The sequence below is a fragment of the Hylobates moloch genome, unplaced genomic scaffold (assembly GCF_009828535.3).
Source record: "Hylobates moloch isolate HMO894 unplaced genomic scaffold, HMol_V3 SCAFFOLD_16, whole genome shotgun sequence".
Classification (NCBI taxonomy): domain Eukaryota; kingdom Metazoa; phylum Chordata; class Mammalia; order Primates; family Hylobatidae; genus Hylobates; species Hylobates moloch.
The window spans coordinates 47,383,409-47,404,155 of NW_026652291.1; the positions used below are offsets into that span (position 1 = coordinate 47,383,409).

Sequence of the window (20,747 nt, forward strand, 5' to 3'; positions counted from 1 at the left end):
CCACAGTAGCATCTATTGAAACACACAACCGGGTAAGGTTTCGCAGCATCAGAACATTGCTTCTTTTACACACAGAGGTTTAAAGGTACTCTGACTTGCTCTTATGAATAAAGTGGTATTTTTTGTATTTGTCATAATAATGAACCAAGCACTTGTGCAGCTGACAGATTTGATATTGGTTGAGTTTATTCATAAAAACTCCCAAGGCTCACCAAGTCTAAGGTAGCTACAGCAACGGAGCCAATTAGAGAGATGTGAATTTGTCTTTGTTTTCATGGGAGGCTTCTTACTATATATTTCGGAGTTTCCTGCCAGACCTTTACAATATTATAATTTGGTATTACAGAAATGGTTTGATGCTAAATATAAGTATAGAATCAAAATGAGGAAAACGGGTTTATCTGTTATGGAAAATGTCCACTCTCCAACTAAAGATGTCCTTTGCCCTTTATTCTGTAGATGTTTGTCTGAAAAGTTGTGTATGGAATTGTATTTTTGTTAATTGAACTTAAAAAAATTCTCACATAGGGAAACTGTCTATTCAGAGGGAAACTGGTTTTAATTTTTGTAAAATGAAAACTCATTCCCTAAGTAAGATGTGAGGTCAATCTTATTTTTCCATATTGTGTTTACTTGGTGATTATAAGAAAAGTATCTGAAGCTAGTTTCAGCTTCCCTTTAAATGTCAACTACTTAGAGATCTAGCCAAGCAAATGGCTACATTTGTGTACCACAAAAACCAGAAATGAAGTGTCCAATTGGGTCACTGAAATAAACTGTCTGATGCATGGAGAAGAGCTTGTTGATCAAGATTCATCAGGATAGGATTCTGCAGACAGCAGAAGCCTCTCAGGTCACATTGTCTACATGATAAAGCTGAAAGGGGAAGCTCCATGAAAATACCTTGGGGAAAAAAACGCTACTCCATTTGTGGCTGATGTTACGGATGCTTCAAATTGCTCACATTTCTGTATTTGACGGGAATGCATGTCAGTAGCATGCTAGTATGTCTTATATTGCATGATACTTTACTTTTTTTTCAAACTGTTTTTATGTCTATTATCGCTTTTGTGTGCGTTCCGCACTCTTCGAAAAAATATAACAAGCATTGTTATTTCTACTTTGCAACAAGAAAACTGAGTTTCAGTGATTTGCCTAAGGTAGAGCTGGAACTCAAAGAAGCCTGTTTTTAAATCTTCAAGTCTGTCTCCTTTTACTAGGGATGAGATGATATGCTAGGGGTGATAAGCATGGATATCTTCATTTGTCTACATCACTGTTTTGTAGAGACTAAAGCTTGTGGGCTCAGTATGTAGAACTTAGGTGTGGTCTTCAGGGATGGTAAAGTACTTTTTACTGGTATTTAGTTTCCAGAGTAGCTATTTTGACCCCAGCCTACTTACCCTCTTCACTGCCAGCTCTGGGGCTGCTTTCCTCCTGGGGGACCATGCTTTTCTTTGTGGTTACTTACTCCTTCTCCCTCCTTCCATTGTGATGGAACATGCTGCTGAAAGGATTGTCTGTCATTCAGCTATTTAATTTATGGTGAAGTATAGCTGCAGCCCAGATCCTAAAGCCAATATAACAGACCAGTGATGATTGTCAGTAGCACAGTGAATCAGAAACGTGGTACCTTAATGCCATTTGCCACAGCTGGGTTAATAGAGTGAGAGTCTTTATAAGCTCAGCTTTAGGTAAATACAATAGTATCGGCAATAAGATAGTGTTGGCAGTAACAGCCTTAAGGATTTAAAAAAAGAAAAAGTAAGACAATGATAAATTAATCATTGAGGAATGATCATGAAAAGGACAAAGTGGAAAGATTGTTAAGACAAAAAATGGAAAGATTATTAAGACACAAAGATTATTAAGACACTTTCCCCCTCATCAGAGAATCACTAATTGTATTTCAAAAGGTGAGATGGTATTTGGCAAGCATGTTGACCTGAAGCTGTGAGACTTGTTACCTGTAACTGTTGGTCTGTTGTGTGTGTGTGTGTGTGTGTGTGTGTGTGTGTGTAATCTCTGAAACCTTAAAATATAGCAGAAATGAGAACACATAAGTTATTGTTAGAGTGACACATTAAATAAGTAGCCAAAATTGTCTAGGTATTGAATAAAACATACAATTAGACATGGTTAGACCATGAAATGTCATTAAAAAAATCTTACAGTACAAAATAAGGACTCGAAACATTCTTTTTCACATTCTTAAATGGTTATTTATATTCACATCATGCCAACAAATATTTATGGAATCTCTCCTCTTTGTGCCTACCCTTATTATTAATTATGTGGCAAACAAAAGAATGGTAAAGAATAGTGTTTGTATGCAAATAACATAATCTCATTTGAGCTGCTGAGACTTACATGACAATTCATGCTACAGGAGCTAGGAGAAGGGTGGGGAAATAATGGGCCAGAATGGGATGTGACCTGGGAGGCCAGGGTTTGGATACCTGGGTAGGGAACCATGGGTCATACAGTGTCATTCTCAAAACTTGGGAGCCTCAGAGCTGAGCACGGTGGCTCACGCCTGTAATCCCAACACTTTGGGAGGCTGAGGTGGGTGGATCATGAAGCCAAGAGTTCGAGACCAGCCTGTCCAACATGGTGAAACCCCATTTCTACTAAGAATACAAAAATTAGCTGGGTGTGGTGGCACGTGCCTGTTGTCCTAGCTACTCGGGAGGCTGAGGCAGGAGAATTGCTTGAACCTGGGAGGTGGAGGTTGTGGTGAGCCGAGATCATGCCACTGCACTGTAGCCTGGGCGACAGAGCAAGACTCCGTTTCAAAAATAAAACAAAACAAACAAAAAGCAACTTAGGAGCCTGAGATGAGTATGGCACATAAAAGTGCTATGTGTGTGACTGGTGATGGTGTTTATACTGGGCACCAGTGGTGTGGGGTTGCATTATCAGATATGGACTTTGGCAATTGTATATTTGGGGACATTATATGCTGTGTTTTGGGAAAGCAGAGAGTTGTGTGGCAAAGGTAGGGACGTTGAATTCTGACAGAATCCGAAAGATCAAAAACAGATACTATCCGTTAGGTAAGTTACTTATCCTCTACCGGCCTGTTGTTTTCCTCATTTAAAAAGTGGGATAATGACAGTATCTACCTCATTAGGTTGTTGTAAAGATTAAATAAGATAATTTCCACTGGGCACTTAGAATGCTTGGCACATAGCAGCTCCTAAGTGGTAGCTGTCTTTGATTGATTATTGCAATTTTTAGTCTTAAGAATAAACCAGCTGGGTGCAGTGGCTCACACCTATAATCCCAGCAATTTGGGAGGCTGAGGTGGGTGGATCATGAGGTCAAGAGATTGAGACTATCCTGGCCAACATGGTGAAACCCCGTCTCTACTAAAAACACAAAAGTTAGCTGGGCGTGGTGGCATGCACCTGTGGTCCCAGCTACTCAGGAGGCTGAGGCAGGAGAATCGCATGAACCTGGGAGGAGGAGGTTGCTGTGAGCTGAGATCTCGCCACTGCACTCCAGCCTGGAGACAGAGTGAGACTTCTTATCCAAAAAAAAAAAAAAAAAAAAACCCAACTGGATTGTATAAAATAGATTGGAGAGGAGAGAGCCTAGACAAGGTAATCAATTAAGAGGCATTTAAAATAATAACTATCCAATGAGGTGATCAGAAGTTACAATTCCAAAAGAGATTATGAGAGGAGGATCCACAGCAGTTGTGAATCTAGAATGTAAAGGAGAGAAGAGTTCAAGGTGGTCACCAAAGTTCAGATGAAGATGGTTGTGTTTGAAGTGTCATCAAAATAACTTCCAGTTGACAATGAAAAGCCAAGATGAGGTAGCTTTCTTCACCTACCCCACAGCAGCTCTCTGTAGTTTTTGTGTATATCATAAGAAAAGGAAAATATAAAGCGAAGTGTCACCAGTTTCTTGGCACACTCTACAGCCCTCCCGTATCTTGAGCACTCTTGGGGTGATGCTCATCGTGCCTTAATATTATATATGAAACTCAGTTGACAATGGAAATAGTAGCTTCATCGCTGGTGAGAATGATTTAACATATTGGTTTCCCTTTTGTGTCTTCATTTTGGTAACATACTGAAACAGCAATATTCATTTTAGTTGGAAAAAATATTGACCAAGTGCTTACAAAATCTGATTAAGTCTAACCAGATGGCCAAGGCTGGTATTTTTTATGTTGCCTTTCATTTGTCTTTGAAACTTGAATACGCCTAGGCTTGACAAAGAAACCGATTCTGGACTGTAGCTATGTAAGATTGTCAAAGATAATGCCTGACAGAACAGCTTATCTTGCTCAGTGGTGGAAGAAATGCAGTAAATTGTTCAAAAGACTGCCAAGCTATTAGGATAGATACCTTGATAGCAAATGATAGACAAAGTGCTACTGACCTGCTCTGAAGGAGGTGCTTTTTAAGCTATTCAAAGCTGATATCCAACATCAGGTGGTAATTTGGTTAGAGCTTATTTATCTGAATTAATTTGCATGAAGAGATACAGTGAAAAGAAGGCAGCATCCAAATACGCAGTGGAAGGGAAAAGTAAGAGGAATGTTGTTTTTGTTTGTTTGTTAAATATTCTTATGATTGAGTTAATTGAAGATAATTAAGACACAGAATTCTAATATGCAATGGAATCTCTCCTCCTTCCACTTCTCCCAGCAAAGTGGGCTATAGACATTCATCTGTTTGTTCAGCCAATATTTACTGAGCATTTCTTCTGTGCCAGGCACATTGCCAGGAAGGGGATACAGTGTTGAGGAAAAAGGAAAAGGCTCATAGCCTTCAAAATATGGTTGCAGATGGTTATTTAGGTTTAGAAATATTGTCGAACTGACAACAGTCTTCTCGTTTATTCTTGAGCATCATGTAACTCCCATTGTGGGACATTAGACTAATGGGAGTGACTACATGAACCTATACTGGGCTTTGAAAGATGGAGAAAATCCTGGAATTTGAAGGTCATCTATCAGTTTATCTGAGTTCCAGATGTGTTTTCTATTATTCTTCTTACAGGTTGTCTTTTCTCCTTTTAACATACAGTCGTTGCTTTCAATAGTGGGGAGAGGGAACATATGGTCTCGATACACGGACATAGAAAAAGCTTTCATCAATGCCTATGAAAAGGGGGAAAAAAGCAAAGGCTTGTGGTTCACCCCCACTCTTTCTGTTGTAATTGAATTTAGAAAGCAGGTGGCTGACAATCACAGAAGGAAAGTCTTTTGGAGCAATAGCAGAATTCCCTTCACACAAAAATTCTAAAACCCAAGATACAGATGAAAATAAAATTTTGAAGGAAAATTATGTTTTGGAAAGGCAGTGGGGCTGTATTAAGTCTTTATTATTTATCCCTTCTTCCCTTGATCTGATTTGTTTGTAAAATTTTTCTCTCAGTTCACATGACTCCAGAACATACACATAGCACATAAAGCATCTGCTCCACCATGTGAGTGCCTTTCCTACTTGATTGTAACATTATAGGAATATAGAAATATTTGTATTTTTATTTTATGTCATATAGGTGAGGTATGAGAATAAAATCGTGGATGAAGAAGGGATTTCAATGATTATTTTAATTCCTCATTTTGTCAAAGGAGAAACTGAGGCTACTTGCTCAGTATCATATAGCAAGTTTTAACATCAATAAAGCTAAGATTCAGGAATAATTTTTCTGATGCCAGCCCAAGTCCCTCTAAACTCCATTACCATTCATGATGGCCTGGGGTTTTCAGATTTTTATTCAGAAGTATGGGATCATGTGGGCCAAGGTTTTAGGCCACACATTTAGTAAGATTTCACTGAATAGAAAAAGTATTTGTTTAGGAAGGGGCAGCTATCTGAACAGATCAGAAATGAACCACAGAATTCTATAGCTTTTATGACTGTTCAACTATATAGATAGAATTTAGTGGATCAATTTGTCTGAACAGAAATCCAAAGGTGTAATTTCATTGACTGTCAATTCTCTTGTTTCACAGTTATCTTTTTTTTTTTTTTTTTTTGAGATGGAGTCTTGTTCTGCCGCCCAGGCTGGAGTGCAGTGGCACAATCTCGGCTCACCGCAAGCTCAGCCTCCCAGGTTCATGCCATTGTCCTGCCTGAGCCTCCCGAGTAGCTGGGATTACAGGCACCTGCCACCACGCCTAGCTAATTTTTTTGTATTTTTAGTGGAGGCGGGGTTTCACTGTGTTAGCCAGGATGGTCTCAATCTCCTGGCCTCGTGATCCACCTGCCTTGGCCTCCCAAAGTGCTGGGATTACAGGCGTGAGCCACCGCACCAGGCCTCATATGTTTTTTTTGTTGTTGTTGTTGTTGTCTGTTTGTTTTTGAGACAGGATCTTTTCTCTGTCGCCCAGAATGGAATGTAGTGGTATGATCATGGCTCACTGCAGCCTTGACTTCCTGGGCTCAAGTGATTCTCCCACCTCAGCCTCCTGAGTAACTAGGACTATTGGCGTGTGCCTGGCTAATTTTGTAGAGATGAGATTTGCCATGTTGCTCCGGCTGGTCTCAAACTCCTGGGCTCAGATGATCCTCCTGCCTTGGCCTCCCAAAGTATTGGGACTACAGGTATGAGCCACTGCACCTGGCCCCTTCATTATGTTTTTGTTTTAAGGAAGGCAAATAGAGGCATCAAGCCAAATTCAGTGATGTGTTACCTGGCTATGAACTACAGTGCATCCTGGCTTATCTAAAGTACAGTGATAACTAATGTCCAGAATGTTGACATGCTGTGGCACATGCTATTTCCTCTTTATCAAATATCTTTGCCATTTTCTCTTTTTTAAAAACAACAATGTGGCCAGGTGTGGTGGCTCACTCCTGTAATCCCAGCACTTTGGGAAGCTGAGATGGCTGGATCTGGATCACTTGAGGTCAGGAGTTCTAGATCAGCCTGGCCAACATGGTGAAACCCTGTCTCTACTAAAAATACAAAATTAGCTGGGTCTGGTGGCAGGCACCTGTAATCCTGCTACTTAGGAAGTTGAGGCAGGAGAATCACTTCAACCCGGAAGGTGGAGGGAGCAGTGAGCTGAGATTGCACTCTCAAACTCCAACCTGGGTGACAGAGCAAGACTCTGTCTCAAAAAAAAAAAAAAAAATGGATGGGCACGGTGGCTCATGCCTGTAATCCTAGCACTCTGGGAGGTTGAGGCAGGTGGATCACTTGGGGTCAGAAGTTCGAGACCAACCTGGCCAACATGGTGAAACCTTGTCTTTATTAAAAATACAAAAATTAGCCAGGCGTGGTAGTGGGCACCTGTAATCCTACCTATTTGGGAGGCTGAGGCAGGAGAATCACTTGAACCTGGGTGACGGAGGTTGCAGCGAGCCGAGATGGCATCAGTGCACTCCAGCCTGGGCAACAGAGTGAGACTCCATCTCAAAAATAAACATACAAACAAACAAAAACAATGCTAGCTACCAGTATGTAATTTAATATTGGGATATGTTTGTTTCAAATCCCCATCTGCATATGGGGAAACTTAGCACCCGTCTCATTATCCTTGCAGATTGTTTGGGGACTTATGTTTCTTCTAGTCATCTCTGGCTTCAATTTTCTTCAGCTAAATTTGTAATCCCTGATATGCTGTTTCTTTTCTGCACATGACACTATTGTACTCGTGCTGTCATTCCATTCCTGTATTTCCCTGAAGCATCGTGGACTCAAGATTTCTGTGTAACAAATTACCCTGTAGCTTAGTGGCTTGAAATAACAATAAATACTTGTTATTTTATACCAGTTCTATGCATCATGAATTTGGGAGTAACTTAGGTGCGTGGTTCTGGCACAAAGTCTTTCAAGAAGGTGTAGTCAAGATGTCAGCCAGGGGTGCAGTCATCTGAAGGGTTGACTGGGGCTGCTGGACCCATTTCCAAGATGGTACACTCATGTGGTGGTGGTAGTTGGCAGGAAGCCTTAGCTCTAAATCCATGGATTCCTTTTTTCTCACGTAGAAAAAGTCAGTCTTCTTTTGCCGTGTGGTGGTGTGTGCCTGTAGTCCTACCTACTTAGGAGCTTGATGCAGGAGGATTGCTTGAGCCCAGGAGTTCAAGTCCAGCCTGGGGAAAGAAAAAAAGAGAAGAAAGGGAAGGGAAGGAGAGGGGAGCTCACGCCTGTAATTTCAGCACTTTGGGAGGCTGAGGCAGGTGGATCACTTGAAGTCAGGAGTTCAAGACCAGTCTGGCCAACATGGTGAAACCCCGTCTCTAATAAAAATACAAAAATTAGCCAGGTGTGGTGGTGCACGCCTGTAGTCCCAGCTATTCGGGAGGCTGAGGCATAAGAACTCGAGAGGCGGAGGTTGCAGTGAGCTGACTCGCACTGCATTCCAGCCTGGGTGTCAGAGTGAAACTCCGTCTCAAAAAGAAAAGAAAAGAAAAACAAAAAAAGGAAGAAGGAAGGAAAATTCAGGCTTCTTTTTGTCTTCAGCAGTGTAGATCATGTCCTGAGGACTTTACCTTTCTTCTTTCTTGAAAGGACCTATAAGACTAAATGAGATAACCCATGGAAGCTTTGAAACTCCTTAAGGGAAGAAGGCCCTATGAAAATAAATTTCTAAATTTCACATGTGCACATCATTTGCTTAACTTAGATCACTGAATGATTAGACATGAAAGAAAGAATAAAATGTAAACTTTATAAAGTCAAGGTTTTTATTTTAGAATTTTAGTTTCAAGGTTTAATTTTCTAGAAAACTTGCAGCATCTCTGAGAAATTTCTGATGATGGGAAAAGAAAAGGCTCTACTCAGCAAAATAGATTAAAAAAAGAACTGAAACCCTTAAATTTGGGGGAAAATTAACAATTTTAATATAGTTTTAGTTGCAGTGAAAATGTGAGTAGTTTATTTCAAATACTACAATAAATTTTTTATCTTATAATAGTGGGTATTCAATAAAGATTGCTAATTTTAAAATATATTTAGTTTTTTTCTGAAACTATTAACCTTGTTTAACTCTTAAACCTTTTCTAATCCTTAAATTTTGAAACATGTTTTGACTGTAATTTTTATAGTTGTTGCAGAGAATAACAAATGATTTAAGCATTTAAAATACATATTTCCTTTTCTTTTTTCTTTTTTTTTTTTCTGCTCCAATCAACAAAAGGGACACTTTATTGAGGCTCCAGGGCCATGGGGCCTGAGCGGAAGGCTGCTGCCCTTCGAGGAAGGAAGAGCCTTATTTGACCTTCTTCTTGGGGTACAGGTTGTTGGTGTGGCCGCATTTCTTCTTGCAGCAGTTGATAGCATGGGGGAGCAGGCAAGCATAGCACTTGCAGCAGATCATCTTGTCGCAGTTGTATTTCTGGACGAGCTGGCAGAGGGAAGGCTCAGTAATGCCACCTCGCAGGCGCAGCACCAGGTTTAGGTTGGACTCTTTCTGGATGTTGTAGCCTGAGAGAGTGTAGCCATCCTCCAGCTGTTCCCCAGCAAATATCAGACGCTGCTGGTCAGGTGGGATACCCTCCTTGTTCTGAATTTTGGCTTTGACATTCTAAATGGTGTCACTGGGCTCGACCTCAAGGGTGATGGTCTTGCCGGTGAAAGTCTTCACAAAGATCTGCATCTGCGTCTGCAGCCCGGCTGCCTCACTGAAGAAAAAGAGCTAAAAGACATATTTTCATTGAAAATTATTTACTTACTTTAAAAAACTCTTAAAAGTAACTGGTATTCAGCATTTAATGATGATATTTAGTGTTTTCAAACTCATTTTTCTTAGTCCATTTGGGCTGCTATAACAAAGTATAATAAACTGGATTTTTATAAACAATAGAAATTTATTTCTTACGGTTCTGGAGACTGGGAAGTCCAAGATCAAGGTGTCAGTAGATTTGGTGTCTGGGTAGGGCCCACTTTCTGGTTCATAGAAGGCACCTTTTCGCTGTGTCCTACATGGTGGAAGGGGCCAGGAGCTCTTGGGGTTCTCTTTATTTTATTTTGAGACAGAGTTTCGTTCTTGTTGCCCAGGCTGGACTGTGATGGCATGATCTTAGCTCATTGCAACCTCTGCCTCCCAGGTTCAAGCGATTCTCCTTCCTCAGCCTCCCAAGTAGCTGGGATTACAGACGCCTGCCACCACACCCAGCTAATTTTTTTGTATTTTTAGTCGAGATGGGGTTTCACCACGTTGGCCAGGCTGGTCTCGAACTTTTGACCTCAGGTGATCCGCTTGCCTTGGTCTCCCAAAGTGCTGGGATTACAGGCGTGAGCCACCGCGCCCAGCCCTATTTATTTATTTATTTATTTATTTACTTTTGAGAGGGACCAGTCTCCTGTCCAGGCTGGAGTGCAGTGGCATGATCTCAGCTCACTGCAACCTCCACCTCCCAGGTTTAGGCAATTCTTCTGCCTCAGCCTCCCGAGCAGCTGGGATTACAGGTGTGTGCCACCATGCCTGGCTAATTTTTGTATTTTTATTAGAGATGGGGTTTCACCGTGTTGGCCAGGCTGGTCTCAAACTCCTGACCCCAAGTGATCTGCTGGTCTCGGTCTCCTAAAGTGCTGGGATTACAGGTGCGAGCCACCGCGCCTGGCCTGGGGTCTCTCTCTCTCTCTCTCTCTTTTTTTTTTTTGAGATGGAGGTTTGCTCTTGTTGCCTAGGCTGTAGTACAATGGCACGATCTCAGCTCACTGCAACCTCTGCCTTCCAGGTTCAAGCGATTCTCTTGCCTCAGCCTCCTGAGTACCTGAGATTACAGGTGCCCACCCTCACTCCCAGCTAATTTTTGTATTTTTAGTAGAGACGGGGTTTCACCATATTGGCCAGGCTGGTCTCTTAACTCCTGACCTCAGGTGATCCATCCACGTCGGCCTCCCAAAGTGCTGGGATTACAGGTGTGAGCCACTGTGCCTGGCCCTGGCATCTCTTTTATAAGGGCACAAATCCCATTCACGAGGGTTCTGCCCTCATGAAGTCATCACTTCTCAAAGGCCTCACTTCCTAATACCACCATGTTGCTGATTAGGTTTTAACACATGAATTCTGGGGGCCACAAACATTCAGACTGTGGCAACACTTAAAATGTTATTTGAATGAATGTGTAAGACTTACTTTTTATTTCTTGGACATGTTGCTATTTCTACAGTCATTTGACTACATGGTTAATAGAGGAATTTGGAGAGAATATTGCAAATGTGACTTCAAGGGTAAATTATTTCAAGTAGGTATTTAAGAAACAATGAACTTAATACTTGAACGATGTGTACCTTTTTCTAGGGAACCTCAAGTTAAATCAGCAAAATTCAGCAGGGAAAAATGAACTGGGTTATCCATGTCTCAAAGGTACAAAGAAATAGAACAATCCTCTCCTACCTACCATCTCTGTGTGTTATAAAGTCAAGGAGATTATTTTACTTACGGTTTAATTTAAAGAGATTTATTTACAACATGTATTTATATGACAGTTTGATACGCTTTATTTTTCTGCAGGATTCAATTACTGGACTTGTCAACTCTGCCAGCGTACGTGCCATTTCTCTTCCACTATGAGTGGACCGATTGTATTGCACATTTGTCTGGCTTTCTGTAGCCTTCTACTTTTCAACGTTGCCACACAATGTCTGGCCTTCCCCAAAATAGAAAGGAGGGAGATAGCACATGTTCATGCGGAAAAAGGGCAGTCCGATGAGATGAACACCGATGACCTGGAAAATACCTCCATTACCTCAAAGCAGACTCCCCAACTGGTGGTCTCTGAAGATCCAGTGATGGTGTCAGCAGGACCATCGGCAACATCATTAAATAAAGCATTCTCGATTAACAAAGAAACCCAGCCTGGACAAGCTGGGCTCATGCAGACTGAACACCCTGGTGTTTCCACTGCTACTGAGTCAGGTGTCCTCACAGTTGAAGAAGTATTTGGTTCCAGCCAGCCAGAGAGAATATCTCCTGAAAGTGGACTTGCTAACGCCATGCTAACCATTGCTATCACTGCGACTCCTTCTCTGACTATTGATGAAAAGGAGGAACTCCTTACAAGCACTGACTTTCAGCCCATTGTAGAAGCGACCACAGAAACCACAAAAGGTTTTCTGAAGTATATGGATAATCAATCATTTGCAACCGAAAGTCAGGAAGGAGTTGGTTTGGGACATTCACCTTCATCCTATGTGAATACTAAAGAAATGCTAACCACCAATCCAAAGACTGAGAAATTTGAAGCAGACACAGACCACAGGACAACTTCTTTTCCTGGTGCTGAGTCCACAGCAGGCACTGAGCCTGGAAGCCTCACACCTGATAAGGAGAAGCCTTCGCAGATGACAGCTGATAACACCCAGGCTGCTGCCACCAAGCAACCACTCGAAACTTCCGAGGACACCCTGAGTGTTGAGCCAGAAACTGACAGTCTGCTGGGAGCTCCAGAAGTCACAGTGAGTGTCAGCACATCTGTTCCAGCTGCCTCTGCCTTAAGTGATGAGTGGGATGACACCAAATTAGAGAGTGTAAGCCAGATAAGGACCCCCAAGCTTGGAGACAATGAAGAGACTCAGGTGAGAACGGAGATGTCTCAGACAGCACCAGTAAGCCATGAGGGTATGGAAGGGGGCCAGCCTTGGACAGAGGCTGCAGACGTGGCTCTGAGGCTGCCTGAAGGGGAAGCACACACGGGCACAGCCCTGCTAATAGTGCATGGGAATGACAGATCACCTGCTTTCACCGATCAAAGTTCCTTTACCCCCACAAGTCTGATGGAAGACGTGAAAGTTTCCATTGTGAACTTGCTCCAAAGTACGGGAGACTTCACGGAATCCACCAAGGAAAACGATGCCCTGTTTTTCTTAGAGACCACTGTTTCTGTCTCAGAATATGAGTCTGAGGCGGACCAACTGTTGGGAAATACAATGAAAGGTAAAAGAAAGAAAAAGAAAAACAAGCTTTGGTTTAATTTGGAAACTTTCATTTTTTTTAAATTTAGAAATAGGTTGAAGTTTTAATGAAAAGCAGGCCAGGTGCAGTGGCTCATGCCTATAATCCCAGCATTTTGGGAGGCTGAGGTGTGAGGATTGCTTGAGCCCAGGAGTTCGAGACCAGCCTGGGTGATATAGTGAGACCTCTTCTCTGAAAAAGAATAAAAAAATGAAATTTAAAAAATAAAAAGAAAAGCAGAAGCATACACATACATCATCTAGTTTATATAAAAATTACACCCAATTCCTATAATCCCAGCACTTTGGGAGGCCAAGGCAGGCGGCTCACTTGAGGTCAGGAGTTCGAGACCAGCCTGGCCAACATGGTGAAACCCCATCTCTACTAAAATACAAAAATCAGCTGGCTGTGGTAGCAGGTCCCTGTAATCCCAGCTACTTTGGAGGGTGAGGCAGGAGAATCGCTTTAACCTGGGAGGCGGAGGTTGCAGTGAGCCAAGATTGCACCACTGCACTCCAGCCTGGGCGACAAGAGTGAAACTCCCTCTCAAAAAAGAAAAAAAAAAATTACACCCAAATATAAATCCTGCCTATAGACCAGTGTTCTTTAACTGGGGATAGTTTTGTTTTGCTTTCCCCTTCCCCCAAGGGATATTTAGCAATGTTTGGAGACATTTTTAGTTGTTAGAACTGAGGGGTGCTAAGATATTGTTAAATATCTTAGACTACGTAGGACAGCCCCCCATAACAAAGAATTATCCCAGCCAACATGTTAATAGCTCTGAGGTTGAAAAACCCTGATACTGTTATTTTTATTTTAGACTAATATTTTTCAAACATTTTACTATGAAAATGTATAAATATACAAGAAAATGTGAAAGAATTAGCTATATGTTTAAACTATAATAAACAATGTTGGATACTTATATACACATTGTTGTAAAATATGCTCACACCCCTTATATTTCTTACAAAAAAAGCTTTAGGTAAGTACTGTAGTTATCTCATAGTATTAACTATATGAATTTTCTAACTTTGTTTTCCTAAAAAGAAAACATTTAGAAATAAGGAAGGGGGTAGGGTGGAAGATAAATCATCTGCTTGCTTGGTTCTGCATTTTCTACTTTCTTTTGGCCTTTGCATCTGCGAATATTATAAGCTGGAGAGCCTTCTATTTGTTGTTGATGGATAATGGTTTTCTTTTATTATGGGTAGTTGGACAGATAACAACATTGGGAAGGAAAAGCTTAGTGTAATGTATACATGCTCATTCCAAATTGTTTTGGAACATGTAAAACGTGTTACTTCAGCCAAGTAGCCCAATTAATAGAAAATATCAAATCAGTAATATGTTTTATAAGGTGTTGAGATTGAATTAAAATGGTGAAAGATCAGTTGATAAATGATAAAAGAAAGATTGAATTTTACATGTCGAATTCATTTTTATTTAAAGACTGAAAGACCCAGTATGCTGTTCGGTTTTCATAGAAGCTTCCATAAAATTTCTTGTAAGTTGGTTTTTACATGGAGTTGGGTTCACATGGCCATGAAGACCTTAGATATGACTGAGCAACAAGTTTACTTCAGTTCTTCGTAGAACTTTTATTTTTGGAGCGTTAAGTCATATAGCCCCAGATTGTTCACTGCACAATTGAATCTATGATTCTTATGCACTAAACTTGTATTAGCTTCTATTAGTATGGCCTAAAAAGTAAAATGGAATTGGTAATTTCCTGATTATTTTGGTTTTTGAATATGGTTCTTAGTCACAATTGCCTCAGCAAATTATAATCTTTTAACAGGCCACTTCTTTTAATTTCTAGCACATAGCACAATTCCTGGCACATAGTAGGAACTCAATAAATATGTTTTCAGTGAATTTACAAATGAGGATATAGAACCATTCAGACTGGAGTTATCCAATGTGATTATCTACTTTACCCAAAATCAATCAAACAACTTCTAAATGTTCTTTGTACCAAGAGGAACTGTCAAGTTATTACTTTTGTTTTACTTTTTTTTTTTCCCATAGAGTTCAAAGGAATGGGAAAGATTGCAATTATTGACAGCAGTTGTTATAGAATAGCCAAAATGTTTTACTACTCATTTTCAGGTGATCATAAGTATTTTTCTGAAGTAAACAACTTCAATGCTAATCATTTAGAGTCCAGGGACCACTTAGGACATTATCTTCTTCAGAATATGCAATGATTTCTTGTTGTTTTTAGATATTATTAACAGATGAGTATGTTGAGATTATAGTCCTTTGAGTGAGTTAGCTGCTTCAACTGAAGATCAGGTTTTAAAAATAACATGTAATTATTTTTTCTCCTACATGAAGTAGGAAGAATGAGAGATGTTAGGAAACTTTAAAGTTTATTTAAAAAAATTTTATTACTATTTCTAGTTCTCACTTTTCTTTCTCTAACAGCAATTATTTATTCAAGATACTATGCATTTTGACATTTCTTGCTATTTCATAAAACTACAAACAGCGCCTGCATATTTATTTTTGTATATGTGTTCTCAGAAGTGTTCATTATGCTTTCAAAAATGAGGGCAACATAGAGAACACCTACTGCTTAAAATGGTAAAACTATATGTTATTGCCTTCTTGTGGCAAACAGAGAATTGCCCTACGTGCTAGAGGTACAGAAAGACAATGAATCCTAGCTCTCTAGGGATTTACTGTAATATTGGAGAAAGGAAAAAAAGAGAGACAAAATTCAAACAATGGTATAGAGTGCAAATATGAAGCTCATGTGAGAACCTTACCCTAACTCACATTGTTTGTCCTGTAACTAGGTATATTAATCCATCAAATGTAAAAATCTCTTCAATTCAAATAGAAAAATAGTGTAAACTTGATGAGTACCAAGAAAAGGAACTGCTTATAGTGAAAAACAAATACACATTATTTTAAAACAGATACACTATTTTCAAGGCAACTTTTTTTTAAAGTAATAGGATATGCCATGATGTCATTAATAAAAATTTTTTCTTTTTTTTTTGAGACGGAGTCTCCCTCTGTCATCCAGGCTGGAGTGTAGTGGCATGATCTCGGCTCACTGCAACCTCCGCCTCCTGAGTTCAGGCAATTCTCCTGCCTCAGCCTCCCAGGTGGCTGGGATGACAGGAATGTGCCACTACGCTTGGCTAATTTTTTTGTGTTTTTAGTAGAGATGGGGTTTCACCATATTGGCCAGGCTGGTCTCTACCTCCTGACCTTGTGATCCTCCCTCCTCAGTCTCCCAAAGTGCTGGTATTACAGGCGTGAGCCACCGCGCCTGGCCTGTCATTAATAAAAACTTTGAGAAACCTTTTTAAAGCTATCTCTAGAATGTTATTTTTCATTGTATAACTTACTGATCTTGCTAAAATACTTAGTATGTAGAACTAATATTTTAAAAAAGAGAGACAATAAGGTTTTCAAGAAATTAAGTTTTTAGTAGTTGCTCTGTACAGTGTTTGAAATTTCTAGCATAGCCCCTTCATAAGAAGAGGGCAAATCTTGACTTATAAGTAGTCTGTAGAAGGCAAAACATTTTTATGATCTGAAGAGAAAGCAGAGTATTATTATGAACAGTCTTTAATACTGTGTTTGAGGGAATTATAATGTTGTAAAGAAAGTGGACCTGTGACAGATAATGTCATACCCTGCCAGTTCTATTCATTTCCTTTTCTGATCTAAAAGCAAATGCACACCTTCTACAGAGGCCTCTCCAAGTTGTTCCTTGGGCATAGTTAGCACAGTGGTTAAGAGTGCTGGCAATGTGACCAAAGGCAGGCTCCTTAGCTTTTCTAAACCTAAGTTCTGTAAAGTGGAGTTATAATAGCTGGTAATTATTGAAAACTTACCAAATACTAGGTGTTTTACTTGTGTTATCTAATCTTTGTAGTAACTCCCTGAGATAGATACTATTATTATCCCCATTTTATAGCTGAGGAAACTCAAGGCCCACATATGTGAAATAATTTGTTTATGATCACACAGCTAGTAAGTGACTAAGGCAGGTTGGCTCTAGAACCTGCATTCTTGAGCACTATGATGCAGCTTCTGTGGAATGATATTAGTACCTATCTCCCTGTAGTACATATGGGAGGATGCATACTTAAGATACTGTATGTCATGCACTTCACATGGTGTTTAACATAGAAACTCAGTAAATATTAGTTATTGTAATTATTACTCCTTTATTTTAAAATGCTAGCTTCCCTTGACCCTCCAGAAATGCAAATGTGAAAATGAATACACTGTATACAAATGTTTCTGAGAGTTTTTGAGTGTAACTTAGTTCTGTATAATTTGTTTCTTAACAAACTGATTATGTTGACCTTCAAACATGTGCCTGAAAGGAAGCTTAGCTGTTGATCTTCCTACTTTGTTTTAGATTTCATTTTAGCTTTTTCCATGAACTTCTTTATCTCTGTTGTAGATTGATTCACAGCTACTGAAAGCAGTGACAGAGAGAACATTTATTTACTGTCATTTTACTTCTGAGTTTTCTCTTTGCTTTCTCAGTTCCTGAAATAGCATCTGCTCCCCTCCCCCCAAGTTTTTAATCATATCATGATTTCTTTTTAAAAAAATAGGGATTTGGTCTATTTTTAAATGTTTTCCCCCCTTTAAGACATCATCACTCAAGAGATGACAACAGCTGTTCAAGAGCCAGATGCCACTTTATCCATGGTGACACAAGAGCAGGTTGCTACCCTCGAGCTTATCAGAGACAGTGGCAAGACTGAGGAAGAAAAGGAAGACCCCTCTCCTGTGTCTGACGTTCCTGGTGTTACTCAGCTGGCAAGAAGATGGGAGCCTCTGGCCACTACAGTTTCAACTACAGTCGTCCCTTTGTCTTTTGAAGTTACTCCCACTGTGGAAGGTCTGTAAGGGAGGAAATTGGACTCTGTTTTGGGGGTGGATCTCTTCTGTTAAGCGGACAAGGAATAGAATGAGTGAGGCAGCCGACATTGCCATCAGCGCGTGCGCTCACACACACACACATACACACACCACACACCCCTTTACCTGGAAAGGGGTGTGAACTCTGTCTTATTTGAAGAGGTGTTCCAGAGCCTTAAAAGGACAAAGGTTGGCCGGGCGCAGTGGCTCACGCCTGTAATCCCACCACTTTGGGAGGCTGAGGCGGGCAGATCACGAAGTCAGGAGATTGAGACCATCCTGGCCAACGTGGTGAAACCCCGTCTCTACTAAAAATATAAAAATTAGCCAGGCATGGTGGCAGGCGCCTATAGTCCCAGCTACTCGGGAGGCTGAGGCAGGAGAATGGCGTGAACCCGGGAGGCGGAGCTTGCAGTGAGCTGAGATCGCGCCACTGCACTCCAGCTTGGTGACAGAGCGAGACTCCGTGCCAAAAAAAAAAAAAAAAAAAAAGGGACAAGGGTTTAGTTTGTAAGTAAGGTCTCCTGGTGGCTCACCTCTGGGTCCTCAAAGGCCAGACCCCCTGAGAAGGCTCTTCCTATTTGGCAACTCTGCTGCTAGGAGCTGGGGGGATGAGGTGAAAAAAGCATGGACCTGAATTTGAATCACAACTTTGGCTTTCACTAATATTGTAGCCTCAAGCTAAGTTTCTTAAATTCTGTAAGCTTTGGTTTGTTCACCTCTAAATAATGCCTATCTGTTTTATAGGTTATTTTAAGAATTTGAAATCATGTCTACAAAGTGCTTTCTATGTAGGAGGCTCTCAAATGCTCTGATCTCTTAAAGGCAGTCAAGTTTTCTGTGTGAAAGCTACTAGTGTTCTAGAGTCTCTGGACTTGGGAATTCCTGGGGCTATATTTGGCTGCTTTTAAATTGACATTCCAGACCCACATCTAGGCTCTTACTCTATGACTTGATTTTAAGAAAGACACTCGGTCTTTCCAAAGTAGTCTTTGAAATACAGTTTAATGTATTTTTGTTAAATATTTTACCTTTGGCAATACATAATATAAAATCCTACAACATCCATAATATTGCCAATAGAATAAATGGGAGATTAAAATTTAAAAACAAAATTCTGATTAAAGATAATACATTTTCCTGGAAGACAATACATTTTCCTGAAGGTCTTTGCTTTGGGGAGTTGGATTAATACAATATGGGAAAGGAGAGCTGACCCAAGTGCCAAACTTGCTGTATTGTATGATATTGGTTTAATCATTTCTTGCCTAAAAAGTGAAAGCACATGCTTACATTTGCCATAATGATTATCTTGTGGGTCAAGTCCTGTCTGTTGTGTTTGGCAGAACAAATGGACACAGTCACAGGGCCAAATGAGGAGTTCACACCGGTTCTGGGATCTCCAGTGACACCCCCTGGAATAATGGTGGGGGAACCCAGCATTTCCCATGCACTTCCTGCTTCGGAGGCGTCCCCTGAGAGAAGAACTGTTGTTCCATCTATTACTCGCGTTTATACAGCTGCGTCATATGGCCTGGACCAACTTGAATCTGAAGGTATTCATGCTTTGAAGGGAATCTTTTCAAGGACTGGTTGAGTGAGTCACTGAGCAAATGTTTTCGAGAAAGAATTAAGTAGGAGTATATTCAATCTGCAGTATAGATCAGAGGTCAGTAAACTACAGCTGGGCCAAATCTGGCCTGCCACTTGTTTTTGAATGGCTTGTAAGCTAAGAATGGTTTTACATTTTGAAATGATTGAAAAAAAAAGTCAAAAGAAGAATAATATTTTGTGACATAGAAAAGTTATAAAAATTCAAATTTCGGTGTTCATAAATAAAGCTATATTGCAACACAGCCATACTAATTCATTTACATATATATGTGGCTACTTTTGTGCTATAGCAGCAGAATTAAGAAGCTGTGACAGAGACTCAGTGGCCCACAAAGCCTGAAACATTTATGATAGGGCCCTTTATAGAGCAAATTTGCTGACTCTGCTATGGATCTGTGGTTCTCAACTATAGTTGACCATTAGAATTACCTTGGAGAGCTTTTGAAACATCCCAGTGCCTGAGTCACTCTCCAGTGATTCAGATTAAGATGGTGGGAAGTGGAATCTGGCATCAGCATTTTAAAAGACTGCCTTAGATGATTTCAGTATTCAAGTTGGATTGAGAATACTAGGTTAAGATGGAGATGTTGAGTTTCCCCACCAGATTTTCTTGGTTGCAAGTTTTAATGTGGATTGTATTTTAACAGCATTGCTCTGGTTGTTAATGCTGGGTTATTCTCCCTTAGTAACATCTCTGGGTTAGTCTGTGCCACTATTTGGGGATAGGCAGTCTCTTTATTTACTAAGACCAAGAAATTCATGCCAAATTGTACTTTCCAAGACATTGGCTTTGAGCATGTAAAAGAAACTTGGGGCACGGCTGCCTATCAACAAATAAGAAGACTAGAAATATGACACATAGTCACGTAATTAATCAGCATTTTGGCAGGTGAATAGTTCCTGGCTGGAGATACAAAATGTCCAGAGATTTATAGTGCAGAATTTCTTAAACTAATCTGGAACACTGGTAAGCTTTTGGGCACTCGATTAGCCATGTGTTTGCTGCAGTAAAAGACATAAGATATGCTATTATTTTGTTTTGTCTAAACCAGGGAAGGAGATTGAGCTAGGTTTGCAGCTGAGTCTGGTGCACACTTTCTGGGTAACACTGGTGGGCTGCTGACAGAGGAACATGACATTTAGGAGCAGTATGGAGAATTCCACAGTAGAAGGCTGGTTTAAGAAACAGATCAAAGTGGGCTCAAAGGCTAACAGCTCTTGCATTCCACATTAAGATAAATACTGTATGACTTTGAGTTTAGCATCTCATATTAACTGTCTGCTCTCCTTGATGCCATCTGGAAAAAGCAGGTTTCCCTAAATTAACCTGAGTTAGACATGACAGCTTTACCCAGCA

General features: G+C 40.4%; 1 protein-coding gene and 1 pseudogene across 1 annotated transcript in view; one reads left to right on the forward strand and one right to left on the reverse strand.

Annotated features, from left to right (window-relative positions):
• Positions 1-20,747, forward strand: part of ARMH4 (armadillo like helical domain containing 4) — a 45,227-nt gene that overhangs the window by 1,355 nt on the left and 23,125 nt on the right. The window contains exons 2-4 of the mRNA XM_032179556.2: positions 11,435-12,856; positions 17,505-17,756; positions 19,123-19,332. Coding sequence (XP_032035447.2) covers positions 11,491-12,856; positions 17,505-17,756; positions 19,123-19,332 — 1,828 coding nt within the window. The 5' untranslated portion in view covers positions 11,435-11,490. The remainder of the gene's footprint in view (positions 1-11,434; positions 12,857-17,504; positions 17,757-19,122; positions 19,333-20,747) is intronic.
• Positions 9,185-9,571, reverse strand: LOC116484778 (ubiquitin-like; annotated as a pseudogene).